Raw genomic sequence first — 23,032 nt, 5'->3', positions numbered from 1 at the left:
GTACTGACTTAACTTAGGAGCATCTTTCTTTTCTTTTACTGTTAAAGTTTACTTTCGTCTTCCTTTAACTCTCCTTCCTCCTCCTCCTCCTCCTCCTCAGCCGGTCACATGGCACAGATGGTAAGCCAATGGCACGGCCTCAATCAGACCAGAATTTGTGTGTATGCATCGGCATCCCCTACATGGTGGGTTTGCGTGCTTTTAGTGTGTGTGTTAGCGTGCTGATTAGCGTGTGAATGATGAGTGTGGGTTTGTTTAATATCATTGATTTCATTTGTTTGTTGTTGATCGTGTGTGTGTTTGATCTTGTCGTGCACATGGGAGTATTCATCCTTGCTGTGTGTGTGTTCCTCATGTGTGTGTGTTAGGTCATTGTCAACTTGCGTCAGATCTTCTTGTGTCAGCGTGTGTGTGTGTGTTTCCTCTGGAGGTGCTCGTGTGTTGATGACCTCCTCGATCCAGCTCCTGAAGCGGCTGACTCGAGTGTACAGCGAAGGAGAGGAGGGGTCGGCGCAGCCGTAACCCCCGGCGACGACCCCGGTGAGGACCCATCGACCCATCTCCCCCTGACACACCAGCCCACCTCCAGAGTTGCCCTGGCAACTGTCGCCATGGAGGAGGCCGGTGTCTGGAGGACTGCCGGCACACAGGGTGCCATGGCTGGAGAAGCTGTCGCCATAGCGCTTCTTACATTGCCATGACGACATCAGAGGGACCCAGGATGCAAGAACTGAGTCTGGGAGAGAGGATGGAGAGAGGATTAAAGGAGTGGCAGGGCAGAAATGCTAAAACAATTAGTTGATTAATTGATAAGTCAATTGAAAAGTAATCAACAATTTTGACTATTGATTATTTAAGTCATTTATCAAACAAGACTGAGAGTCTACAGCCATACAAGCAGCTCTGTGAGGCTGTACTTTGTAGCTTTGAGCTAAATGCTAACCTGCTGATGTTTAGCAGGTATAACGTTTACCATGTTCACCACCATAGTTTAGCGTGTTAGCATGCTAACATTTGCTAATTAGCACTAAACACAAAGTACAGCCTGGGAAGGCCAAGTGGTAGAAACACGGTTAATATGTCAACGCATACCTGGTCCTGTCCAGCCAGCGGTAACCATGACAACACAAGAAGATGGAGTATTTCCCCCTGGTGCTGAGTCTGCAGCAGGAAGGCATGCTGCGTTGGTGTTGGGGTCAAAGGTCAGACAGTGACCCTTGGTGCTGGGTAGCTTCAACAAAGCCAGATCGTGACCTCCACTCTGACCCTTGAACTTCCTGTGAACCACCACTTGCTCCGGGGTGAGAGTCTGCTCTGAAGCCCCAACACGCACCACGTACCTGGACGGGTCGCTGCCAAACCTGGAGGAGGGAAGAGAGAAGAAACTTGGTGGATTTATACTTTGCACTTTGTCATGATGTTCGGGGATGGGGGTAGGAATTGATTTATAGTTCAACATCAGATTTACCTGCTGACACAGTAGGCAGACGTCAGGGCCCAGCAGGGACTGATCAGAGTGCCGCTACAGAGAGGACCGCCATCTTCTTCTTCTTCCTCTTGAGACTGAAGCCACACTGACACCTGCCATGGCCACGTAGTCCTGTAGGAGAGCAGGAAAATATCTCAATCAAAACTCCCTCTTTCTTCTCTTTTTGAGTCTCTGAAGGAGGTCTGGTGTCTCCTCAGACACATTAACCCCCGCGTTGCTGCTTACACTGACGATACATTTCTTATTTTATTTATTTTTAAAGAAACGGCTGCAGGAAATGTAGAATACTTTGCATTTCTGTGCACGAGGATTTTAACCAGGAAGGATCCATCCGACACCAAGTATCTGGAGCAACAACCAAAGATAACAAAATGTGAATACTCAACAAGGTATAGATCAAAGCTGAATTACCTCCCACTCAGAGCGGAAGATTTCCACAAGGGCCCAAACAGCTCCAGGTTAACTGTGTGTTAGTTTGTGTCAGTTTAAATAAGGGTGCTGTGTGGAGTGCAATGCGTTTGATGAGTAACACAGACTGTAAACTTTGTTTTTATGAAAACTTCACAGGGAAATTTTGAAATTTGCAAATTCGTTTTTGCAACATCAACTAAGGTGAGTCTCGTATAATTACTGAACCTTGTGACCAGGTTTTATAGAGGGCCCTGTGTCATTTTTGTTTGAATTGTGTTCACATGATGCATATTCCTTAATAAAGTTGTGTTTAATAAATCAAACTAAATTAATAAATAAATTAGGTGCAATAGGTTAAAATGTTGATTTATTCCATGTGCACTAAATACACTTAATTCAAATATATCAGTCTTTTATCTTGGGTGTTTTATTTTATTTTGTATTTTGTGTGTACAGTATTAACATTTCTTTTAAATGTTACTGATGAGGCCTCATTGTCACCAGGACAAAGCCACAGATTCGGACATATTGTTCCACCAAATTAGGTCCTAAATCCTACCTGAGCATGTTTTCCTCCCCATGGTTCCTCCTCTTGCTCTCTTCCTCCACCAGCTTCCTCAGTCCACAGCTCAGCTCTTCAGGTTTAGCCTGTTCCGCCGACTCCTGCGACGTGACATCACACCTCACCCCTGCATCCACCCTGCGCCTGCAGCCCTGGATGCTCTGGCCCAGAGAGGGACACTCTCCCAGGAACTCCTCCTTCCCAGTGCACCTCACCTGGTCCAGGTGGATGGGCCCTTTCCCCTGACCGAACCCTCCGGCTGCTACCGCTCCACCACTGAGGAGGGAGGAGAATGTGAACTTTTGTGTAACATTTAAAAACGCAACTCTCTGTCTCTTTCATGCACATATAGACTTATATTATGAACCTGTGTCCAAGCTGTCTGCACACCACGGCTGCGTTCAGGTCGTTCCAGCCTGAGTCGCAAATACTTCCCCAGTCGCCATGGAGATACACCTCGACTCGACCCTCCTTTCTGCTGCTGCCACCCACAAGGCGCACCAGGGGACCTGACAGGAACAAAAAACACACAACTCTCATTCATATTCATGTGTGTGCGTCTACATACTCCAGACTACACTCACTGAGAGCGAGTTATATGTCCACTGACGGTGTTAAATGTCATCTGCAGCCCAGTGCCTCTTTATTCAGACTCCATTCTCATTCTAATGGACTGTGTGTCTACAGGAGGCGCAGGACCTCTGGAGGTGCTGAGACAGTAAACACAGCTTTATTCTCTCTGCTGTCAACATGTGGCATTTAAACTCTTCAGACAGAGAAAAACACCAGCGTCTTCACACTGAGGTAACGATACAGCGCTGCAAAAGCAGACACAACTGGTTTTATTCTTTCATAGATAGATAGATAGATATATAGATAGATGCCATTTCTGCAAGAGTTTACTAAAGTTAAGTAAATAGCTCACGGCCTGGCATTAGACCAGCACTCTGCAGGGACAGCTTGCCCTTTCTGTACAAAATTAATTGCAGTTGCGCAGTCACCACACTTCTGCAGTGCAAACAACGTATAATCAAATCCGAGGCTAGTTTTAAAATGCTTTACAGACATTGAGTAAAATAAAGTGTGAACATGTGCAGAGAATTAGAGGCAAAACTGATGTAAAATCATGAAAAGGAAGACAATAAACATTAGAAGGCAGCAGAAAATAACACGTGTTATTTTTACACCAAAATTAATTAAACTCTCAACTTCATTCTGGATTTTGAGGAAATGCTAACAATCAAGTAATAACTCTATTGCCTTGTTGCTCCTTGTAGCTTTAATTCACATTGTTGTCATCTACATTTAATGTTCATTTTTATCTACACAACTTACTACACCTGGAAAATAGAGAATTGGTGTCTTGATGAAGGTATCATGAATAACAGTAAAATAAAACTTTTAGGAGGGAAGACTACAGAAAATAAAAAGTTGAATTAGCCTAGTTAGCACCCCATTTCTTAACAACATGCATGCAGGCCTTGTTCATCATCTCTTACCTGTGGAAGGTGCGATAACCGGCACTTCATTGGTCTCTTGGCTGGATCGGCCCCTGCAGCGAACACCCACATCCTCGCTGTGGGAGCAGTCAGTCCGCCCCCAGATCCCGTGCCGACAGTCCAGCAGGGAGGTCTCAGACCCCTCACAGTGGACGTCGTCCAGGAGAATCAGGCCGACGCCCTCCCCGAACGTCCCGTCTGATACGACCTCAGCGTGACCCCTGCAGGTGGAGAAGAGGTGAAGGTCTTTACCCTGTTTGTGGACACCAGGTCAAAACTCTTTTATGTCTTTTCCCATATTCAGAATTTGAAGGTAAATTTATGCAAAATTAGTTGTTTAGCAAAACGTCTCGGTTGACTTTCATCAGGTAAAATTCATCAGATCAGTTACCGGATTTCTGCTTCCTTCTCAGATTACAAACTGATTATCAACAACAACAACATTGTACATCAACATGTAAAATACTGTAATAATAAATAAATCAAACACATCAAGAACATTGAGCTGGAGTAACAGAATCTTAATAATTACAAGCTTTTCAAGGTTACTAATACAATAAAGACGTTTTCTTTTAAATATTTTCATTTATGTACTCATCTTTTCTTCACAAAATCCAGCAAAGCAAACAAACAAAGCAAACAAACAACAAACAAACAAATGTTGCCACGAAAGCAAAACAATAAGTGAATCCATGACGGACGAGAGAAAGAGAATGAAAAACTAATTTTACACCCAACCCCACCCCTTGCCTTTCTTTAATTTGTTTAATTTTCCTTTTAACTAATAATAATAATTGTCTGTAAAAACATCTGATGACGTCTTCAGATAATTTCCCCACACATGGAGAAGGAGTTATTTGTGTTTAGTTGGTGTACATCTCTTTGGCTGCAGCTTTTTAGAATACCTGTAGCCCAGCTGTCTGCAGACCACCTCTGCATGCTGCTGGGTCCACTGGTCGTCACACACCGTCCCCCAGTCACCGTTGTGGAAAACCTCGACCCGACCCTCCCAGGGACTGTCTCCTCCGACCAGACGCACCACACCATCTGTAACAGTTTCATATTGCTGCCGTCATAAAGTCCTTTGGGAACATTAATGTGATTAAAGGCAGGTACACTTTACTGGACTTTATGTAACCATAAAACACAATTACATTTTCCATTAAAATTAATGTATAATTTTCAGATTCATTATTAATCTTTGATGAACAGTAGCTGCTATCTCATGCCAGTAGATATGTTCCTCCGCAGTTCATATAAATCCTGTTTGTCACAAAGAGGATGTTGCTGCTTCATCCTGTAATGATTTATTGATGTTCAGGGGCTATAAATAGCAGCTTGAAGCCTATCAGTGTGTACAGTAGCCTTTGTGTGAGTGTGTGTGTGTGTGTGTGTGTGTGTGCTCTGTACATGTACCTGTATAAGGGCTGCAGGAGACCCCAGCATCCTCCATGTGGTCACAGTTGTGCTGTTCCCAGTCGCCATGGGGACACTGCTCCAGGAAGAGCTCATTTCCTGTGCACTTCACTGCATCCAGCAGGATCGGGCCTGAACCCTGACCGAAGTGAGCCCAGGACCAGGCCTTCGCCACACCCCTACAACACACACACACACACACACAATTTGTCTAAACATTGAGTGTATTTCTACCTTTTTTAGGGATATACTGTAAGATTGTCGTAAATGTTTTCTGGTGAGGCTGCACTCACTCACACAGTGGTGCTTTGAGCAAAATGCTAAAATCAGCATGCTATCATGCTCACAATGACAACGCTAAGATGCTGATTTTCAGTTGGTGTAATGGTTACCATGTTCACCATCTTAATTTAGCGTATTAACATGCTAACATATGCTAATTAGCACTTAACACAAAGCATAGATGAGGTTGATGGAACCTGGAGATATTTCACTAAAAGCCACAAATGTCAACCTCACGGTGGCGCTAGAGAAAGCATCAGGGGGTCACCAAAGTCTTTAGGTTACATCATCTGGGAATTATGAATGTCTGTAGAAAATTTCATACCGATATATTTAACAGATGTTGAGATATTTCAGTCTGGAGTGATGGACAAACTCACATTATCATCCATAGAGCCGTTAGCATGGCTAAAAACGATCAGCATATAGATTCTCTCCCTGCCTACATACTGGACATAAACCTGAGGTCCCTGTACTGCTGCCCACTTCTTACAAAACAAAGAGGTAGCAAAAGAAAATACTCTCAAAATAAAGCAGATATCTAAAATAAATCAAATCATCCAAATAAATAATGTATAGCTCCTACAAGGATGTTGTTGCATTCATGTGGTGATTATTTATTGATGCTGAAATGCTACAAAAAGCAGTTGTGTGCGTGAGTGGGTCCATGCATTTCTGCTCCTGTGTACAGTTGAACTTAGAATGCATCATACTGTAGTGACCACGAGCCTCCTCCAACACCTCCATGTTCTTATTATTATAAATATGGAGCTTTTTTAATGGAATAATGTGCAGAATGGTCAGAATACAGGAAGTAGAGGAGGGATCCTTCTTATTTCTCTTCCTGTAAAGCACTAAAATATTTTTCATGACTCAGCTTGAACTCGGAGGTATACGCATAACTGTATCCAATTAAATGTGATGGGTAACTAGCTAACCAACCCATCAAATAAACCACATTTGACTGTTAGCACGTGTAGTAGCTAGTAGAATAATATCATAGTAGGTTTGGATGTCAGTTGGCAAAAACCTGATAACATGAAAAGCATGTAAATGTTTGACACACATATCTATTGCAGAAAAAAAAAATCCAGGTGGGAAAAAACAAATCATTTTCACTTCACTTTGTGTTTAAGTGTCAAAACACATCAGGGCAGCTGTGTGCAGCTGTGAGGGATCCTGTGCATCAGCGTCAGAACATCTATTATTCAGAAGCACAAACACAGATGGTGAGGTGTCCCGCTGTGTTTCAGGAGATGAAATGCAACCTAATGTTGAACATGGGAGCAGGTCTTTCTCTTCACAGCTAAGACTTCATCCCTGTTTGACACTCAAAGTTACACCTCCTCTGCGGGGGAAACACTGTGTGTGTGAGGAGGAAACACCTTCAAACATAATCTACCTAAACAGAGTTGTTTCCTGGGGATTCTTCTTCTGTTTTTTGGCTAAGTGAGAAAACCTTGATCCAAATGACACCCATGTGCTCTGATCCAAAGTCTTGACACTGAACTCCTCCCACTCTTTAATGGCAGCTCCTGTTTATCTAGTTAAAACACTGCAATTGCAAAGTGTCCCATTCATATTATTCAAAATGACCCAAAGTAGCACCATCCTCTTTTTGTAGTACACAGGTCTGGACACTTTTTTAAAAATGAAACTACATGTTTGTGATTTATGTCTTCAGTAGGAACCAAAGGGCTACAGAGTGGGGAATTCAGAGAGTGTTGTGAGGCGGACTAACACATTGATGGCTTTGGTCTTGGATTGGATTTAATGTCACATATGTTAACTTGGTGTGAAGGTGTGAAAAAGCCCTGATGTACGCACCCGAAACCTAGCTGTCTGCACACCACCTCAGCATCTCTGTCGTCCCACTGGTCGTCACAGACGGAGCCCCACCTTCCCGCGTGAAACACCTCCACACGACCTTCAAATTCTTCCTCGCCTCCGACCAATCGCAGCGGAGGGCCGCTGCCTGAGAGAGGATGCGGAAATACAAGGTCAAACAGCATCCCTCCTGTCTGCCTGTCTCCCTGTAATTAGTTTTTAATTTTCCTTTATTAGCATGACTGTAATTAGTATTAATACAGTGGGAATGCATAAAGTATTACTACACAGTGTACTATAACAGAAAAACTAATCATTTTAATAAATCTCTCTGTGTCTCTCAGGTGTGTGGGGGAAATATTCCGGTCTGGTCGCCATGACACTGTGGAAGTCACACTGACCTTCCGGCGGTGCGCACACCACTGCTGCCTCGTTTCCATGGCTACAGTCACCAGTGACGAACGTCCTGCTCCGGCACTTACTCAGAGTGTTCTCGTCACCACGGCAACCCAGACGCTCGTAGTGGAAGAGGCCGGAGCCCGAGCCGAACTGCGAGTGCTGAAGCGCTGAGCCAACGTCGCTGTTAAAGTAGAAAATCACCGATAAGAAGAAGAAGCTGTCAACGCTGAACGATGACTTGTGTTCAGTGTGTTCTCTTACCCGAGGCCCAGCTGCCTGCAGATCACACTGGCGTCTCTGTCTGACCAGTGAGAGTCACACACCGCCCCCCACTGGCCGTTCAGGTAGACCTCCACTCGCCCACTGCCAGAAGACGAGCTGCCGACCAGACGGGCCGCACCTAAAGAGCCAGAGACAGACGGTTTAATAAAGCTGCATTCACTTCTTTTTTTGGCCACTGGGCAGCAGAGCAAGCTGGAAACACAACATGACATTTATTATAAAGTTGTTATGGTTATAAGCAGTTGTCCATTAATACATCCAGAAACATTAGCATTCATTCATTCATTTGAAGTTGTGTCTCAGGTGCCAGTCCAATATTCACTGTTCTTTTAGCTCTGTTTTGGTCTACACCAACTCCTGACAGGTATCTCTGGCTGTTTAGCTGCTAAATGCTCCACTTTGTTCACCAGCTAGTCGCTAACTTTGTCTTTGTCAGCCAATGGGTGCTAAGCAGGTAGAGTAAAGTGGAGTTTTAGTGCTTTTTTGCTGGAAAACAAGGTAGATGAGAGCAGAGTTTGCTGGTCAGAAAACAAAAAACAAAGATCCAAATAGACTAAAACACTCCGTAAAGATGAAGGTAACTGCAGAGTTGGATGATAATACTCATCAATGTGGGTTCATCACTATTAACAACCCCTCTCACATTACAGAGGCATCTGATCCATTCACATTTTTGATTAGTGCACCTTTAAGACATTTATCAAATTTATTAAATCATTGTAAATTAAATATCATTGGGTTTTGAATTGTTGCAATTATATTGAACTCTGGGAAATTATGATGAGCATTGATGACATTTTATAAACCAGTGGATTCCAACCTTTTTGGCCTGTGACCTTCTTGAAGAAAGCAGCGTCTTCTTGTGCCCCCACCTTGTCAGAATTTGCATTTGTCTACAAGTCGTAGGCAGTTGAACCACAGACTTATTTCCCTCTTTTAGTATTTCATTTGAATTGGAAGAAAAATGCAAAGATTAGACAAAAACTGTAAAGAAATAAACTTATTTTGTAGAGCACAAATGTTTTCTTTCCTATTCCTTTGATCATCTCAGATTAATTGCGCGGCCTCTTGGGACAGTCGTTAGCTGCATCCCCTGTTCTTCCCGTGTTGCTCTATATTTTACTGTTCTTTAATAATTCCTTTTGTTATTTATCTGTGTGTTTTATTCTAAATCGTGAAGCACTTTGTAACTTTGTTTTAAAGAAGTGCTGTAAAAACAAAGTTCATTGTTATTTTAAATGGTCCCGGATCAGCCACCTCCCCGGTGATCTGTGGTCGTACCCTGGTGGCAGTCGCAGTAGGCCCATCCAATGGCTCCAGAGTTTTGTCTGAAGAAACACCAGGGGTTGGACTCTCGGTCTGGATTCCTGCAGTAGCTGTGGTCGCCCAGCCCTCGGCCCGGGTACTGCATGACATAGTCTGGAAACTCGGTCCACTTCAGACAGGGGGCGCCAGAGTCCGTCTGAGACACGGTGCCGTTGTAGTATCCCAACTCTGTGAATCCCTCAGAGCAGGACAGAGGCACTGCACAGAGAGGAGGGGGAGGAGAGTGAGTACATGTTGAGGAAGATGGGAGAATAAGATGTGTTTGGATGAAAGGAGGAGGATTTGGGTCAATGTGAATAAAAGGGAATGAAATGGGGAAAGTTTGGAAGAAGTGAGAGGAAAGAGGAGTGGGATTGCTCTTATTCAAGTCACATTATCCCCGTGTCTGTATTTTATCTGAACATAAAGGCTTACATGGACGATTCTCATATGCTGTCCACTGCCACAGCAGGATCCCGCCTAATGCATTTACCCCCGCTGATCCAAGCCGAACTGGTGAAATTTCCATAACCTTAAACCGCCCTCACTTAACATGGTGGCCCTCAAATACTTCCAGTAATCTTCTCTGAGAAGAGGGAACATGTGAGTGAAGCTCAGACAGACCGAGAGGGAAACTGCTGACATCAAAGTGCTGCAAAATTAGGCCACAAAATGTAGAGCAGTTTATATAGTGTAGCCTATTAAAAACTTACATCACGCATTAATGAAAAGGAATTATATTGCACAACATAACAAGCAGAAAAGGGCAGCAGACATGCTAAAGCACTCAGAGGTGCAAGGTAACTGCAAAGTTGTAAAGTGGTATTTTAAACTTTTAGTACATTTTTTTATTGGATTTATAGAATAAGGATGGCAGATTAAACAGCATCCTTGTTTATAGGACTTTTCTATTATGTAAATCGGACGTGTATTTGGGGATTTGTGGAGGTGCACATGACGAACTGTTAAGTGGCCGTCTTGGTTGTTTACTGTCTTAAAAGCCCACGTGGTCCTCCAAGAAAGTAAAATGTGATATTCATGTTTTCACAAGCGAAATGTGATGTTTCACCCCTGAACACCTCATCTGCCTGTATCATATAAGTTACTTCACAATGTTTGCCATGCTCACCATTTTGCATGTTTGTTAATGAGCATTTGTTAATTAGCACTAAACACAGGCTGATGTGAATCCAATAGTTGTTGAGATATTTCAATAAAAGCCAAGCATGATTCATCCTCTGGGAACACTTAATGTCTGCACAAAAAAATCATGACAATCCATCCGATGGGGAACATTTTTACTTTTTACCAGACTCTGTCTGACAGCTGGAGATACTCTGTATGGAGCCCCAAAGTGTCCAATATTAAATAAACCAATAAGACATTAGATAAATCAAACCATCGATTGTGAAATTATATAATAAATAATTAAAACTGAAACTCTTTTCAAAAGCTTGTTTTTAATTCATGATGTCACTTTTCATGACAGTGGAGTCACCTTTCAGCCAATCAAACTGTTTCACAAGTTATTAGTTCATTTATATATTTCACTCATATTCATACGAACATTTATTTCATAATGTCTCATTTGTTTATTACATATTTAACACTTTGGGGTTCCATAACTTCTTTGTGTTTCATTATTTCTTTCTTTTTCTTTCTATCTCGTTGCTTCCATCTTTTCCTCCAGCTATTCTTTCATCCTTCCCTCTGTTGTGCCTTTTTTTCCTTTATTTGGTTTTTTTCTCATTTCCTTCATCCACTGATCTGAAAGTATGAAAATCACCGAAACAGTGAATGTAAATTTTTATGTGTAATGGAGTATTTTTCCTCTGCGGCGTTGCTACTTTCAGTTTTACTGAAGCTTTAAGGGTTTTTGAGGCCAAGCGGCTACTAAACTATGATTAATGGCAGAGGTGCTTCAGTAACCAGCAACAGTCTTATCTCTTCGACACACACAGCTCGGCCGTCCTGGAACATTATCTGCGCAGTGCAACCTGCATGCCCACCTTGCACAGTAGCACACATACACACTCGCAGATTTGCTGCATAGTGACCGAGACAGAAACACACACACTACAGTACAGTCGGATGCAGAAACACACACACACACACACACACACACACACACACACACACACACACACACACATGCTGGGTCCAATTTGGAGGAAGATAAGAGGAAGAGCAGAGGGGGGAAGCGGTGAAAGCAGGAGAAACTGAAAATCAATCAGGCAGAAATGTACTGAACTAAAACAGAAATCTATCCTCAAACAATAAATAATACAACACACTCATACATTGGACCCAGGAACCCTCACTAGTATCCAAAACCCTAAAAAAGCCCCTGACTTCAGACACAAAGGTGTGTCTGTCCCTTTAAGAAACATGACACAGGAAGAAACTGAAAGTAAAGTTATTTCCTGGGAAACAACCGTGCTCTCTGCTGTAATTATTTCTGCCTTCTCAGACCAACACAGACAGACGTGAGCAGCCGTTACTGAGCCAAACCTTCATTATAACACGTAAGAAGTGAAATCTATGTTGTTGTATGTTTGTAGGTTGTAGTTTCACCCCACTGTCTGCTGTTTGAGCCTTTTTGTTGAGAAATGCTGCTTTCTCAATCACAATAATAAAAGCTTTGTCTAGTTGATGTAAATTCATAAGCTTTCACATCACATGATCTTCATCAGCAGATACAGTTTGTTCAGTTGTCATGGAAATGTAGCCTGTGGTCGATGCACTTTGAGGACTTCTCGTCCATGTTGGTTAAAAGGTTCAGATTCAGTTGATTTTTGAACTTGGAAACAGCAGCTGAAGCTGAAGAAACCCACCATAAGGTCCATTTATTGGCTTTTCTGGAGCTTTCACATTGTCTTCGTGGAGATCATACATGATATTGTGGTGTTTTTTTCCAACTGCTGCGTCTCTTAAAACATGGCAACTGGGCAAAGTCCATCCACTGATTTAGATCATGCGATGTGATCAAACGCTCCACAGCTTGTGGTAAGATTAGTTTTTGCAACTACTAATCCCAAAGTCAAGAGTGAACTTTGGATCTCAGTTTTGTGTTGTGTTTATGAATTTTTTATCTTCATTTAACTGTTTGTTTTCAGAAATGGCCTCCAGCAACAGTCTGTTAACTGAGCAGCAGTTTCTTTGTCCCATCTGCCTCGATGTGTTCGCCCGGCCCGTCTCCACTCCGTGCGGACACAACTTCTGCATGTCCTGTATCTCGTGCTACTGGGACGACACACCGGCCTGCCAGTGTCCGATCTGTAAGGAAACTTTTGAAAGGAGGCCGGACCTCAAGGTCAACACTTTTATTTCAGAGCTTGCATCGCAGTTCATGTCGCTTCAAGTGACAGACGCTCACATCTGGGGCATGGAGCAGCAGCAGGCTAGCTGTGGCGGCACAGTGCTGTGTGATATTTGTACTGACACCCAGCAAGAGGCAGTCAAATCCTGTCTGGAGTGTCTGACTTCTTACTGCGACGCTCACCTAGAGCCTCATCATAGAGCTGCCGGACTGAGGAGACATACACTGGTTGACCCCTTGGCGGGCCTGGTGGACAGGACCTGCAAGGAGCACACCAGACTCCTGATGCTGTTCTGCAGAAACGACAAGGTTTTGCTGTGCGACGTCTGCGCCAGTTCGTGCCACGTGAACCACAACGTCACTCCTGTGCAGCAAGCGTACAAAGAGATGAAGGCTCTGCTGGGCGACACAGAGGCCAAAGTGCAGCAGATGATCCAGGAAAGGCTGCAGAAGGTCCAAGCTGTGAAGGAGTCGGTAAAACAAAGCGAGGTGGAAACCGAAGATGTGATAGCAAACGGCGTGCAGGACTTGGAGGCGCTGGTGTCTGAGATTCAGAAGAGCCAGACGGAGCTTGTAAAGGTGATGGAGAAGAAGCAAAAAGCGGCACAAGAACAAGCTGATGGGTTTATTAGCGATATCGAGCAGGAGATCACAGAGCTGCAGAGGACAACGATGAAGCTGAGGGAGCTGAAACAGACTGAAGACCAGCTTTGTTTCCTCCAGAGCTTCCCAAACTCATCCCTCCTACCGCACACTATGGACTTGGCCACATTCAGCTTTAACAGACATGTGGAGATTCTGCACATACAGAAATCTTTGAGTGAATCAGTGTCTCATCTGCGAATGTCGCTGAATAAAATGAACACAGAGATAAAGAAATTCTCTGACGGCACAGGCGTGTCAAACAATACCATGCTGAGATATCTGCAGCAGTACGAAGCCAACATTGTGCTCGATCCCGACACGGCTCACCCTCTGCTCATTTTATCCGATGACAGGAAGCAGGTGAAATACAGCATGGGTTCAGGTTTGTGGGCAATCCAGAACCTGAACCCGAACATGTTTACCGAGCATCTCGCAGTCCTGGGACAGAGAGGCTTCTCGTCACGTAGGTTTTACTTTGAGGTGTTCGTGGGTGGAAAGACGGAGTGGTGTCTGGGCGTTGCCATGGCGTCGGTTCAGAGGAGAGGGGCACTTGTTCGGGGTCCTCGCTGTGGACTCTGGGCCATCTGGTTCCTAGAAGATAAGTTCGAGACCTTCAGCTCTCCAAACGTGCCGGTGCACTTAGGAAAAGTGGAGAGGGTCGGCGTGTTTGTGGATTATAACGGAGGGCAGATTTCTTTCTACGATGTACAGACCGCAACACTTATTTACTTGTTTACTGAGTGTTGCTTCACTGAGGAACTGTATCCGTACTTTAATCCTTGTGATAATGAATATGGTTCAAACCTGGATCCGATGATAATTGTTCCTGCCAGCCGTACGGAGTGAACGGAGGCCTCAGACACTATTTACTAAAAACTCTTGGTACTTAGTAAAGCAGCTTTTTTATAATCACAAAATATGGAAAGCATGTCGGGGGAGAAACCATCTCAGTGCCTTAAATCCAAACTGGGAATTTTATACAGGTAAGTAAATATTTGGTAACAAAATTAGCTTGATTTATTATTTGTTTTTAAGACAATGGAAGATGGAAGTGGAGTTAAACGTAAATATAGAAATGTAGAAACTGGCGGAGGAAGTACAACGATAGAGTGGAAAGTAAAGAGTGAAGATTATCACTATTTGACTGAATAAGGTGGTGTTTGGTTTGGTTGCAGGAAATATTTGTTAATGTTTTTTTAAAGAGGAAAAAAATCTGAGTGAGATGGTTTATAACAAATCAAGTTCCAGAGCTCCCTGACGGGTGATTCATTATTGTCAAAAGTCTTTCATTAATATCAAATATACACCAACATGTATCTGTTGCACTCCTTCCCACATGAGTAAGTAATGTAACCACACACACCTGCGTATAGTGTGCGCATTCCTTTATTATAACTTTTGTATTTTAACCACTAACTTTTTGAAGTTGCAACCTCTCCAAACATGCTGGTAGAGAGAGTTTTTGTCTAATTTCCCCCGGGGATCAATGAAGTATTCCTGATTCTGATTCTGTAAAGGTGAAACCAGCACATACAAACACACTAGAGGTTGTTTTGGCAAAAGACATTAAATGCTTGAACCACGAGGGGCGAAAATCTAGAGCTCATATCACTGAGACATTGGTCCATTTCCATTACAGACTATGAGGCGAGGGCTCAGGGCTCTATGAAGTTGGCGAGTGTTAGAGAGCTTGTTCTCTCTCGTTGAGCTCTCCTTTGGCTCTGGTTGACTATTTGAGCCCTATATGCACACTCTGTGTGACATTGCTCAAGGGAATAACCCACAATGCAAAGCTTTGTGAGGTTAAAATGGCGGAATAACAGTGTAATTCCCCCTTGTAAAAAAAAAACAACTTTTTCCTTTCAAGTATGAACACGTGAGGCTGAATCTAATAATAATCGTTTTGTCTATAAAATGTCAGAAAAATGGAGCTGAAAGTAGCAGAATTAAACTGCTTGTTCATATAAATCAAAGAAAAAGCAGCAAATCATCACATTCGTGAGGCTGGAAAAGGCAAATGTCTGTTTGCTTGAAAAGAGAAACATCGTTAAACTACAAATGAACTATCAGCCTCTTCTGTCCAGGTGACTCAGAACTCTTCATAGGCAACGTTAAGTCTGTGGAAGTCAGTCGTGCAGTCGCTCATGACAGGCCTTTCTCACAGAAGACATTTTGACGCGTCACAGCAGGAAAAGCCCAGGTGTAAATAATACCAATGATGGCTGAATTCCATTTAGCTGCTGGCTCACGGCAACACCGTCACGACTTACTGGGACACTTTATCATTACTGACACGTCAAAATGTCTAGATTCATTCATCAGGTGTACTCGCTTAAATAATAGACATAGAAGGCAGTAAAAACACCACATACCATCCAAAACTCATTCTTCATCTAATACATGAGTGGAGTCAGTTAAGTTATTTTAGTATCTGTTATATTAAAAAACACTACACTGAACACTTCACGACAGAATAATGTTCAGCATGATGTCACATATAAGCAACTTTCTACTGTTTGTTGATGATATGTTCTTAATTCCCACATGAATATTTCAAAGACATCAAACATATTCATGTCATTTAAATTATGTACGGCATGCGTTCTGATGTTGATTTTGTTTTTATGATAACACAACATGTATATCTTGTTATATTTTGTGTCGATGACGATTAACTAAATGATTCAATATTTATTTATATCATATATTTTAAAGCCGTATGTGCTCTGTAATGGGGATAAAACTTTTATAGTCAGCTTGATGAAATTTTAATAAAGCAAAGAAAGCATTACGTAACTAAACCGGGCAACATTTTCTCTGTGTCTGTCTCTGTTATATCCTTCATTTCCATCAGCAGTGAAAGCAGGACATCATAAAATGAACATTTCTCCTTTTGCTTTGGATTTTATTTTCACTCTGCGTGTCTGATTTTCATCTTTAAACTCCCCTTTTTTCACAACTTGTAAATCCCACTTCCTCCTTCCTCCCTCGTCCTGTATGTCTCATTCAAGTTCTTCTATTCATCTCAACACCCGCAGCGCTCAGACACACACACACACACACACACAACACTCGCCGCTAACACCCTCCTCATTGCCACGACAACGTACTCTGCCCATCGCCATGGGAACACTCAGTCTCCCTGCTCCCTTAATCCATTTCCCATCCACAATGAGTATTTGACACGGTTCACACTCGGAGGCTTGCTGTATGGGGGGTGGGTGCGCGGCATCTTCTACACAAAACACACACATTATAATAAATATGGCATACGGGTAGAATTGCGTCCTGTTTTTCACTATTTAACCTGGTTTTGATTCAATTTCGTGCAACAAAGGAGAGCCGGAGGAAAACGTTGCAACAGAAAAGCATCTTGTGCAACATTTGCTGAATTCTCGTTATGAAAATCAACTTGTTATCCAGGTGCTAAATCATATTTATAGAGCCTTGAGGTGGTTTCCACGTGATCCAGTTGGTTTAGCTGCTTCTGTGATGAGAGTGTGTTTGTAATTGCATGTCATTTTCACTCGTCTTTCAATGTCTGCACGGCTGTAAGAGGACAGATATTTCAGCACTGGAAATGAGCCTGAGAAGGCGGAGTTCCTCGCCACACCCCACCCCCATCACGGCCTCCACTCCTCTCAGGGATGTAGAGAGAAAGAAGAGAAAATAGGGAAATTAAATGCAGAGGGGAGAGGTAAGACGAGCGAGAGTGGGAGCAGGGTGGATAAAAGAAAGAGGAGGCGTCAACAGAGGGGTTTTATGAGTGTCTGAGTCAGAATGTGGGTTAAACTGGAGGGAAAAACACAAATAGAGCAGAAGGTAGGAGGAGAGGCTGGACAGAGGGAAGCTTGATTTATAGCTAAGTGTACAGACAGGAGTATCACCTCCCACTTACCTGAGTTCTGCACCTCGTTTAAGTAACTGTCCTCAGCCACCACCTGCAGATGGGAAGACAGATACAGCAAGTTAAACAGGATTTCAGTTGATAATCTCAGTATTTTTACTTTTATTTAAGGCAACAAAAAAAACCCATAATGTTATTGATACAAGTGCTGACTAACAACAAGACAGACTGCCAAGGCTATGAGGTTGTCTGTTCCTTTTAGCAGAATATCTCAAACAATATGGTGGAAAATTCAGGAATACATTATTCCTGCGTCACCATGAAGGCATCTAAATATGGAGAGAAATAAGCCTCAATATTAGGGCACAACTACATGTATATGATGATTTGTGAATAAATTCTGGTGATTACAAATACTCCAATCCACATCACAACAAATACCACCAAACTTGATTGAGTAAATGTTATGTTTTTCCAAGTGTAGACAGTACACACGTCACTTAATGGTCCAGTTCATTAATCTAATCACCATCATGTATGTGCCATTCACATTTGTAAATTTGGTTTTCATTTGTGGATCATGTATGTGTCACTACTATTGAGACATGTTTCTGTCCTTATTTATAAAGCCCTTAAAGGAATAGTTCAAGACAAGACTCCAGGAAGTCACTGCTCCCAGCCAAGAAATAGTCAAACACATCAGCCCCCGTAGCACGCAGACTGACTTTTTTATTCTTAGATTTTTGTATATATATATATATATACGGATATATCATGTTAAATCAGTGAGCTTTTAGAGGTGCTAGTGCGCAGATTTGCTACCTTTGGACAGAGCCAGGCTAGCGTTTTCCCCCCATTTCCAGTCTTTATGCTAAGCTAAACTAAGCTAATCATCTCCTGGCGGTAGCTTCTTATCTTAGCGTACAGACATGAGAGTTGTATTGATCTTCTCATCTAGCTCTTGGCAAGAACCGGAAAGCGTAAATGTTGAACTATTTCTTTAACAAATTGGCTCATAACTCGTGAACCATGAGGTGTACAGATACTTTTCTACATTCCTTGGTTCAAGATGAATCTATCATGTAGTAATTAAATGTCAAAATGTCCAAAAAATTATGTTTTTGAACATTCCAGAGTGTTTTATCTGTCACAGGGTGCCAAATTCGATAATAACTCGTCCTTGAAACTTAGACACATTTGTTTCTTTGTCAGTCCAAAACGACCCATATGACCGTTCGCTGATCTGCCTCCTATAGTTAAGGTTTAGGCCACTAAAGCGTTAGGGAAAGATTGTGCTTTTGGTTAAAAGCAACCAACGTTGATAGTAATCTGGATGCAAACAGCAGCCAAACAGATTTTGCAGCACTGTAACAACATACTGCTACTTCCACCTTTGCTCTTAACAGAAACCGATCACACGATCACGAGTGGTCCTCGTCTAAACAATGCAAACATATATAATTTTAAGTGACCAGCACTGAGGTTTTTCTGGTGTCACTGTGTAACTGCAACCAAATTTAGATTAAACATGCACGTATCAGCTCCGAGTGATCCCACATGTCCCGTATCTCTGCATATAGGCGATGAATTTAAACTTAAAGGATGGCTCTGACTCATTCTTGTACAAACAGAACAGTAAAAAACACCTTCTAGTACAGGATTCTGCGGCTTTGACGCTGTCTGAGAGGTTTCTACTTATTCTTGAATATGAAATGCTCTCAGGTCAAAGCCAGAAACCAGAGAACAAAGACAAGTCTGCCATGTCAAGAGGTAAAATTCATTCAAGTTCATTCATTAACAGCAGGGATCACCAGTCAAAGGAAGAAGGAAATATAACAAGTATAAGACACGCAGGTATGAAAGCGTAGTGTTCAGTGTTAAACACACACACACACAAATGGTACTAGACAGCATCAGATGATATCTGACAGAGGAGTGCTTGTTTCATTTTCAAAATCAGGTCACACCTTGACACAGCAGGGCACCTTGCAGAAGACGAGAGGACACACATGTACATACCACACACACACACACACACGCACACACACACACACGCACACACACACACACGCTTTGGAATAACTGTAGCAGTGACAGCAGTGAAATACAACACATTTCACCTTCACACAGGTGACGTCTGCTCTCTAACTGTCTCTCTCTAACAGCCCACAACACACACACAGTCACACATACACACACACACACGCAGTCACACACACACACACACACACACACAGTCACACACACGCGAACACCTCCCAGAAGACTCTGCTCAGTCTAATGACATTAGAGCAGGAACAGGTGACCTGTAGTAGTGAACACGGGTGCTGATATCTCCATTCATATCAATCACACGGCTCGATTACTGCGGTAATCAGTTATGACGCTCCTCACAGCTGCGTCCAGTGCATGGCCATGCAAACACACACACACACACACACACCTAATAGAGCAGGAAATGTACAGATAGACAGTCTATTTCTGATCTGGGTGACAAGACATTACAGCAGGATGGAAAGCTTTTAGTCCTGAATGATACAAAATGTGTATTTTTGGAAATGTTTTCCTCTTTTTCACGGTTTAACCTCTTCAAACCTGTAAAAGCACAATTTGTGCTTTAAGTCTAGCTTTCCTGCTGTCTATCATCACGAGCTATAATTAATGTGTGTAAGTGCCTGGTCACAACAGAAAGTGGGACAGCTGAATTCATTTTCGAGTCGTCACAAAATCTTTAGTGCTGAAAGCTTTTTGAACTGAAACACTAAATTTAAGCGAATGTTGTCCGACCAACAGTATAAAACCAAAAATACTCAGTTTTCAATCACAGAAGACGAGAAGACTGGAAAAATAGTAGTAAATAGTAAAGTAAGACGGTTTGTAGTTACACGTCAAAGTTCACCAAAGTTGAACACTGATTGTGATGATTCTATTAAAATGATTTCTCCCCCAAAATGTTGTTGTTTTAAATGCTGATCGATCCAATTCTGTCTCCCAGAAATTAAGCTACTATACTACCAATTCATTTATCAGTTGCTGCTACATACATACAAAGAGCAGGACTTTGACGCTGGAGGCCGCGGTTCACATCCTCTCGTGTGGTCAGGACTTTGGTTAAGGTTTGGAAAAGGTGGTGGTTTAAATTGACATGATCTCTCTTTCTTTAAATTTAACTGGGTGCCTAAACACAAACATGAAACAGTACGACGTTTCAGTCGCTACCAGTGGATATTGTTTTGAAAAACTGGACATTGTCTGGAAAACAAATAAAATACATTGTCAGTGAACGTTTTGCGACTGCGTTGATACATTAATTAACAACATTTTCTCATTACGTTGATGGAAAAGGTGACATTACATCACTTGTCATCACAAAATGTATTTGTTGTTGCAAATTAGAAGTGTATAAATGTGCTTTCTAGCAGACAGAGTTGGTGGTTTTGCATCCAGACAAATGTATTCTGCAGATACAGTCTGTGTTCGACAGCATCAGTCATTTCAGCAAGTGCCCAAAACGACGTTTAAGTGACAAAAGCTCGAGCAGCTGCAGTATTTTTCACAGAGGGAAAAGAGTGACAAAGTCCACAGCGGGAGGAGGTCGAGGTGGACGGATGAGTCAACAAAACGTCTGACTTAAACACAAGAGACCGCTGTTCATTTCATGTTTCCTACAGACGGTCAAAGATCGCTTGACGACGACGAAGCTCCCAAAACCTTAAGTACTTATTTTAACCCGAACTACGATCTTTCTCTAAACCTAACCAAGTCGTCTTTGTGCCAACCTGAGTGTTGTAGTTTTTATCAGTGATTTGTAACAGTTTCAGAGGGCGCAGACAAATCCTCCCTCCTGCCGATAATCAGAAAACGCTTATGTGTCGTTCTAGACGGCGTGGACAAACAACGTACTTTGTCACTTAATTTGGTGGACTTGCTGGTTTATACCTACCAATATTTCTGCCAATGTATTTAGATTGTTCCCCTGCACAGGGTTCACTGGCACCCAGGACTCTTTGAGGGTGGATCCGGCCATGTTGGGAACTTAATCCTATAACTACATTTTGAGAAACAGATCTCTGAAAATAAATAAACGTTGGCTGTGATTCAGTTTAAAGCAGAGTTTAAACAGATGTTTTGTTCTGTTGTTGCCGACTAGAGACAGTAGCCCACCCCTGCATTCAGGGTGCTACTGATGAAAAGGTTTGTCTAATGAAGTTGAAGTGAAAAAGAAAAAAAAGGCTGAAACTCATCTGCAGTGTGCTATTTGTGCTACATGCATGGCTGCTTCCAGTGTTAGTGGGTCTAATTAAATCCTGCACATCACTGTACTCCACTAATGACTTCTGCGCAGGCTACACAGCTCATATGCTGCACATTAGCACAACACACACTGTTTTACTGTAGTAAAAAAACAAAATGAATGAATCTAATGATTAATGCATGGTTTAGCATTAATTGCTTTGCAACATGCAGAGCCAGCTTTAGAAATAAGAACCAAATGTGTCTTTAAATGACTGAAGCTGACTTCAGGATGCTCTGACCCTCACCTGACAACAACACCTGCTCCACTAGTTTCAACATGTCTGAGTTGACTGAATGGCTGTGACAAGCTTCAACAGCCCGTACAGGGTTCATTCCCACAACACCGCGGGGGCACAGGAGACACCGATGGGCTCCTCTCATGATACCCCGCCGAAGGGGCTGAAGGAGGAGGAGGAGGAGGAGGGAGGAGGGCTTGTGATTGAGACCGTGCATGAATGTGTGTGTACGTGTACGCGCGTGCGTGTGAGACACCATAGTGTCCGCTTAATTGGACAATGCGCTTTGATGGCACCATTAATTGGCTAAAAGGCAGATTAGAGGTGTCTGATGCTCCTCTAACGCCCCGACCTGCACCTGCTTTGTTGGAAACGCACCCTGAATAAATCAATGGAGGGTTTATTGTGAAGCATGAAAACATACATGAGTCAGTCCTAACAGCTTGGCTGCATTGCCCTGAATTGTGATATATGTATATATATATATTATCAATCTAATTATCGACCTAATTTCTTTCTGTAAAATGCAGCTCAGGTCATCAAAGCGTGACAGTCACGGGACATCGAGAAAAAAGGGAAGCATAAAAAAAAAAAATCAGGCCACATTGCAAAATCAACCTCATCATCATCATCATCATCAAACAGGAGTACATACCTCCGCGAACAACGGCAGCCAGAGGCAGGCGGTTCCGATCAAGCACAACATCTCCCGGCTGGTTAGAGCCATCCTTCCCGCCCGGTGTGTCCGTGTCATAGCCAGAAAAGCCGCCGCTCCACTCCCATCTCTGAGTCCAACCTGTCCGCGAGGTGAACCGTTATCCTCCGCGCGTCCCGCTGCTGGAAGAAACGTGGTGTGTGATGATGATGATGATGATGATGATGTAGCCTACGTGGGAGGTTTTACGCACAGAAGACAGGGTGCGGCACTATAAACGCTACACGGGATGGAAAACACACACACACACACACACACACACACACAGACTGATCCAATCCTGGATGAAATAGTGTTGAGCTCTGCAAAAACCTGATGCCACAAGCATCTCTCTCTCTCTCTCTCTCTCACACACACACACACACACACACACACACACACACCTACGTGGCTAATCATTGATGAATTGTTGATTTGATCACTTTGGTTCATGTTGCATATTTAGGTTTGAGCTCTGCGGACAATTTTGCCAATGACCTCCTCAGCTGATGAATGAATGTCA

At 42.8% G+C, this 23,032-nt stretch overlaps 2 protein-coding genes across 2 annotated transcripts; one reads left to right on the top strand and one right to left on the bottom strand.

Annotated features, from left to right (window-relative positions):
• Positions 1-143: 143 nt before the first annotated feature.
• On the bottom strand, positions 144-22,569 carry LOC139303551 (neurotrypsin-like). The gene is made up of 14 exons (XM_070927401.1): positions 22,471-22,569; positions 17,335-17,377; positions 9,449-9,691; positions 8,147-8,285; positions 7,888-8,066; positions 7,487-7,634; positions 5,378-5,556; positions 4,867-5,008; positions 3,962-4,182; positions 2,830-2,971; positions 2,460-2,738; positions 1,469-1,600; positions 1,093-1,361; positions 144-736 (listed from the first exon to the last, which is right to left on the bottom strand). The coding sequence occupies exons 1-14, from the start codon at positions 22,567-22,569 to the stop codon at positions 144-146; spliced, it is 2,808 nt and encodes a 935-aa protein (XP_070783502.1).
• On the top strand, positions 11,943-14,632 carry LOC139303437 (E3 ubiquitin-protein ligase TRIM21-like). The gene is made up of 2 exons (XM_070927259.1): positions 11,943-11,997; positions 12,589-14,632. Exon 2 carries the CDS (start codon positions 12,591-12,593, stop codon positions 14,280-14,282), a length of 1,692 nt encoding a protein of 563 aa, XP_070783360.1. The 5' UTR covers positions 11,943-11,997; positions 12,589-12,590; the 3' UTR covers positions 14,283-14,632.
• Positions 22,570-23,032: the final 463 nt, after the last annotated feature.

Source organism: Enoplosus armatus, chromosome 20, assembly GCF_043641665.1.
Source record: "Enoplosus armatus isolate fEnoArm2 chromosome 20, fEnoArm2.hap1, whole genome shotgun sequence".
Classification (NCBI taxonomy): Eukaryota; Metazoa; Chordata; class Actinopteri; order Centrarchiformes; family Enoplosidae; genus Enoplosus; species Enoplosus armatus.
The sequence above is the reverse complement of the archived record's forward strand: the minus strand, read 5'-3'. Positions and strand labels throughout refer to the sequence as shown.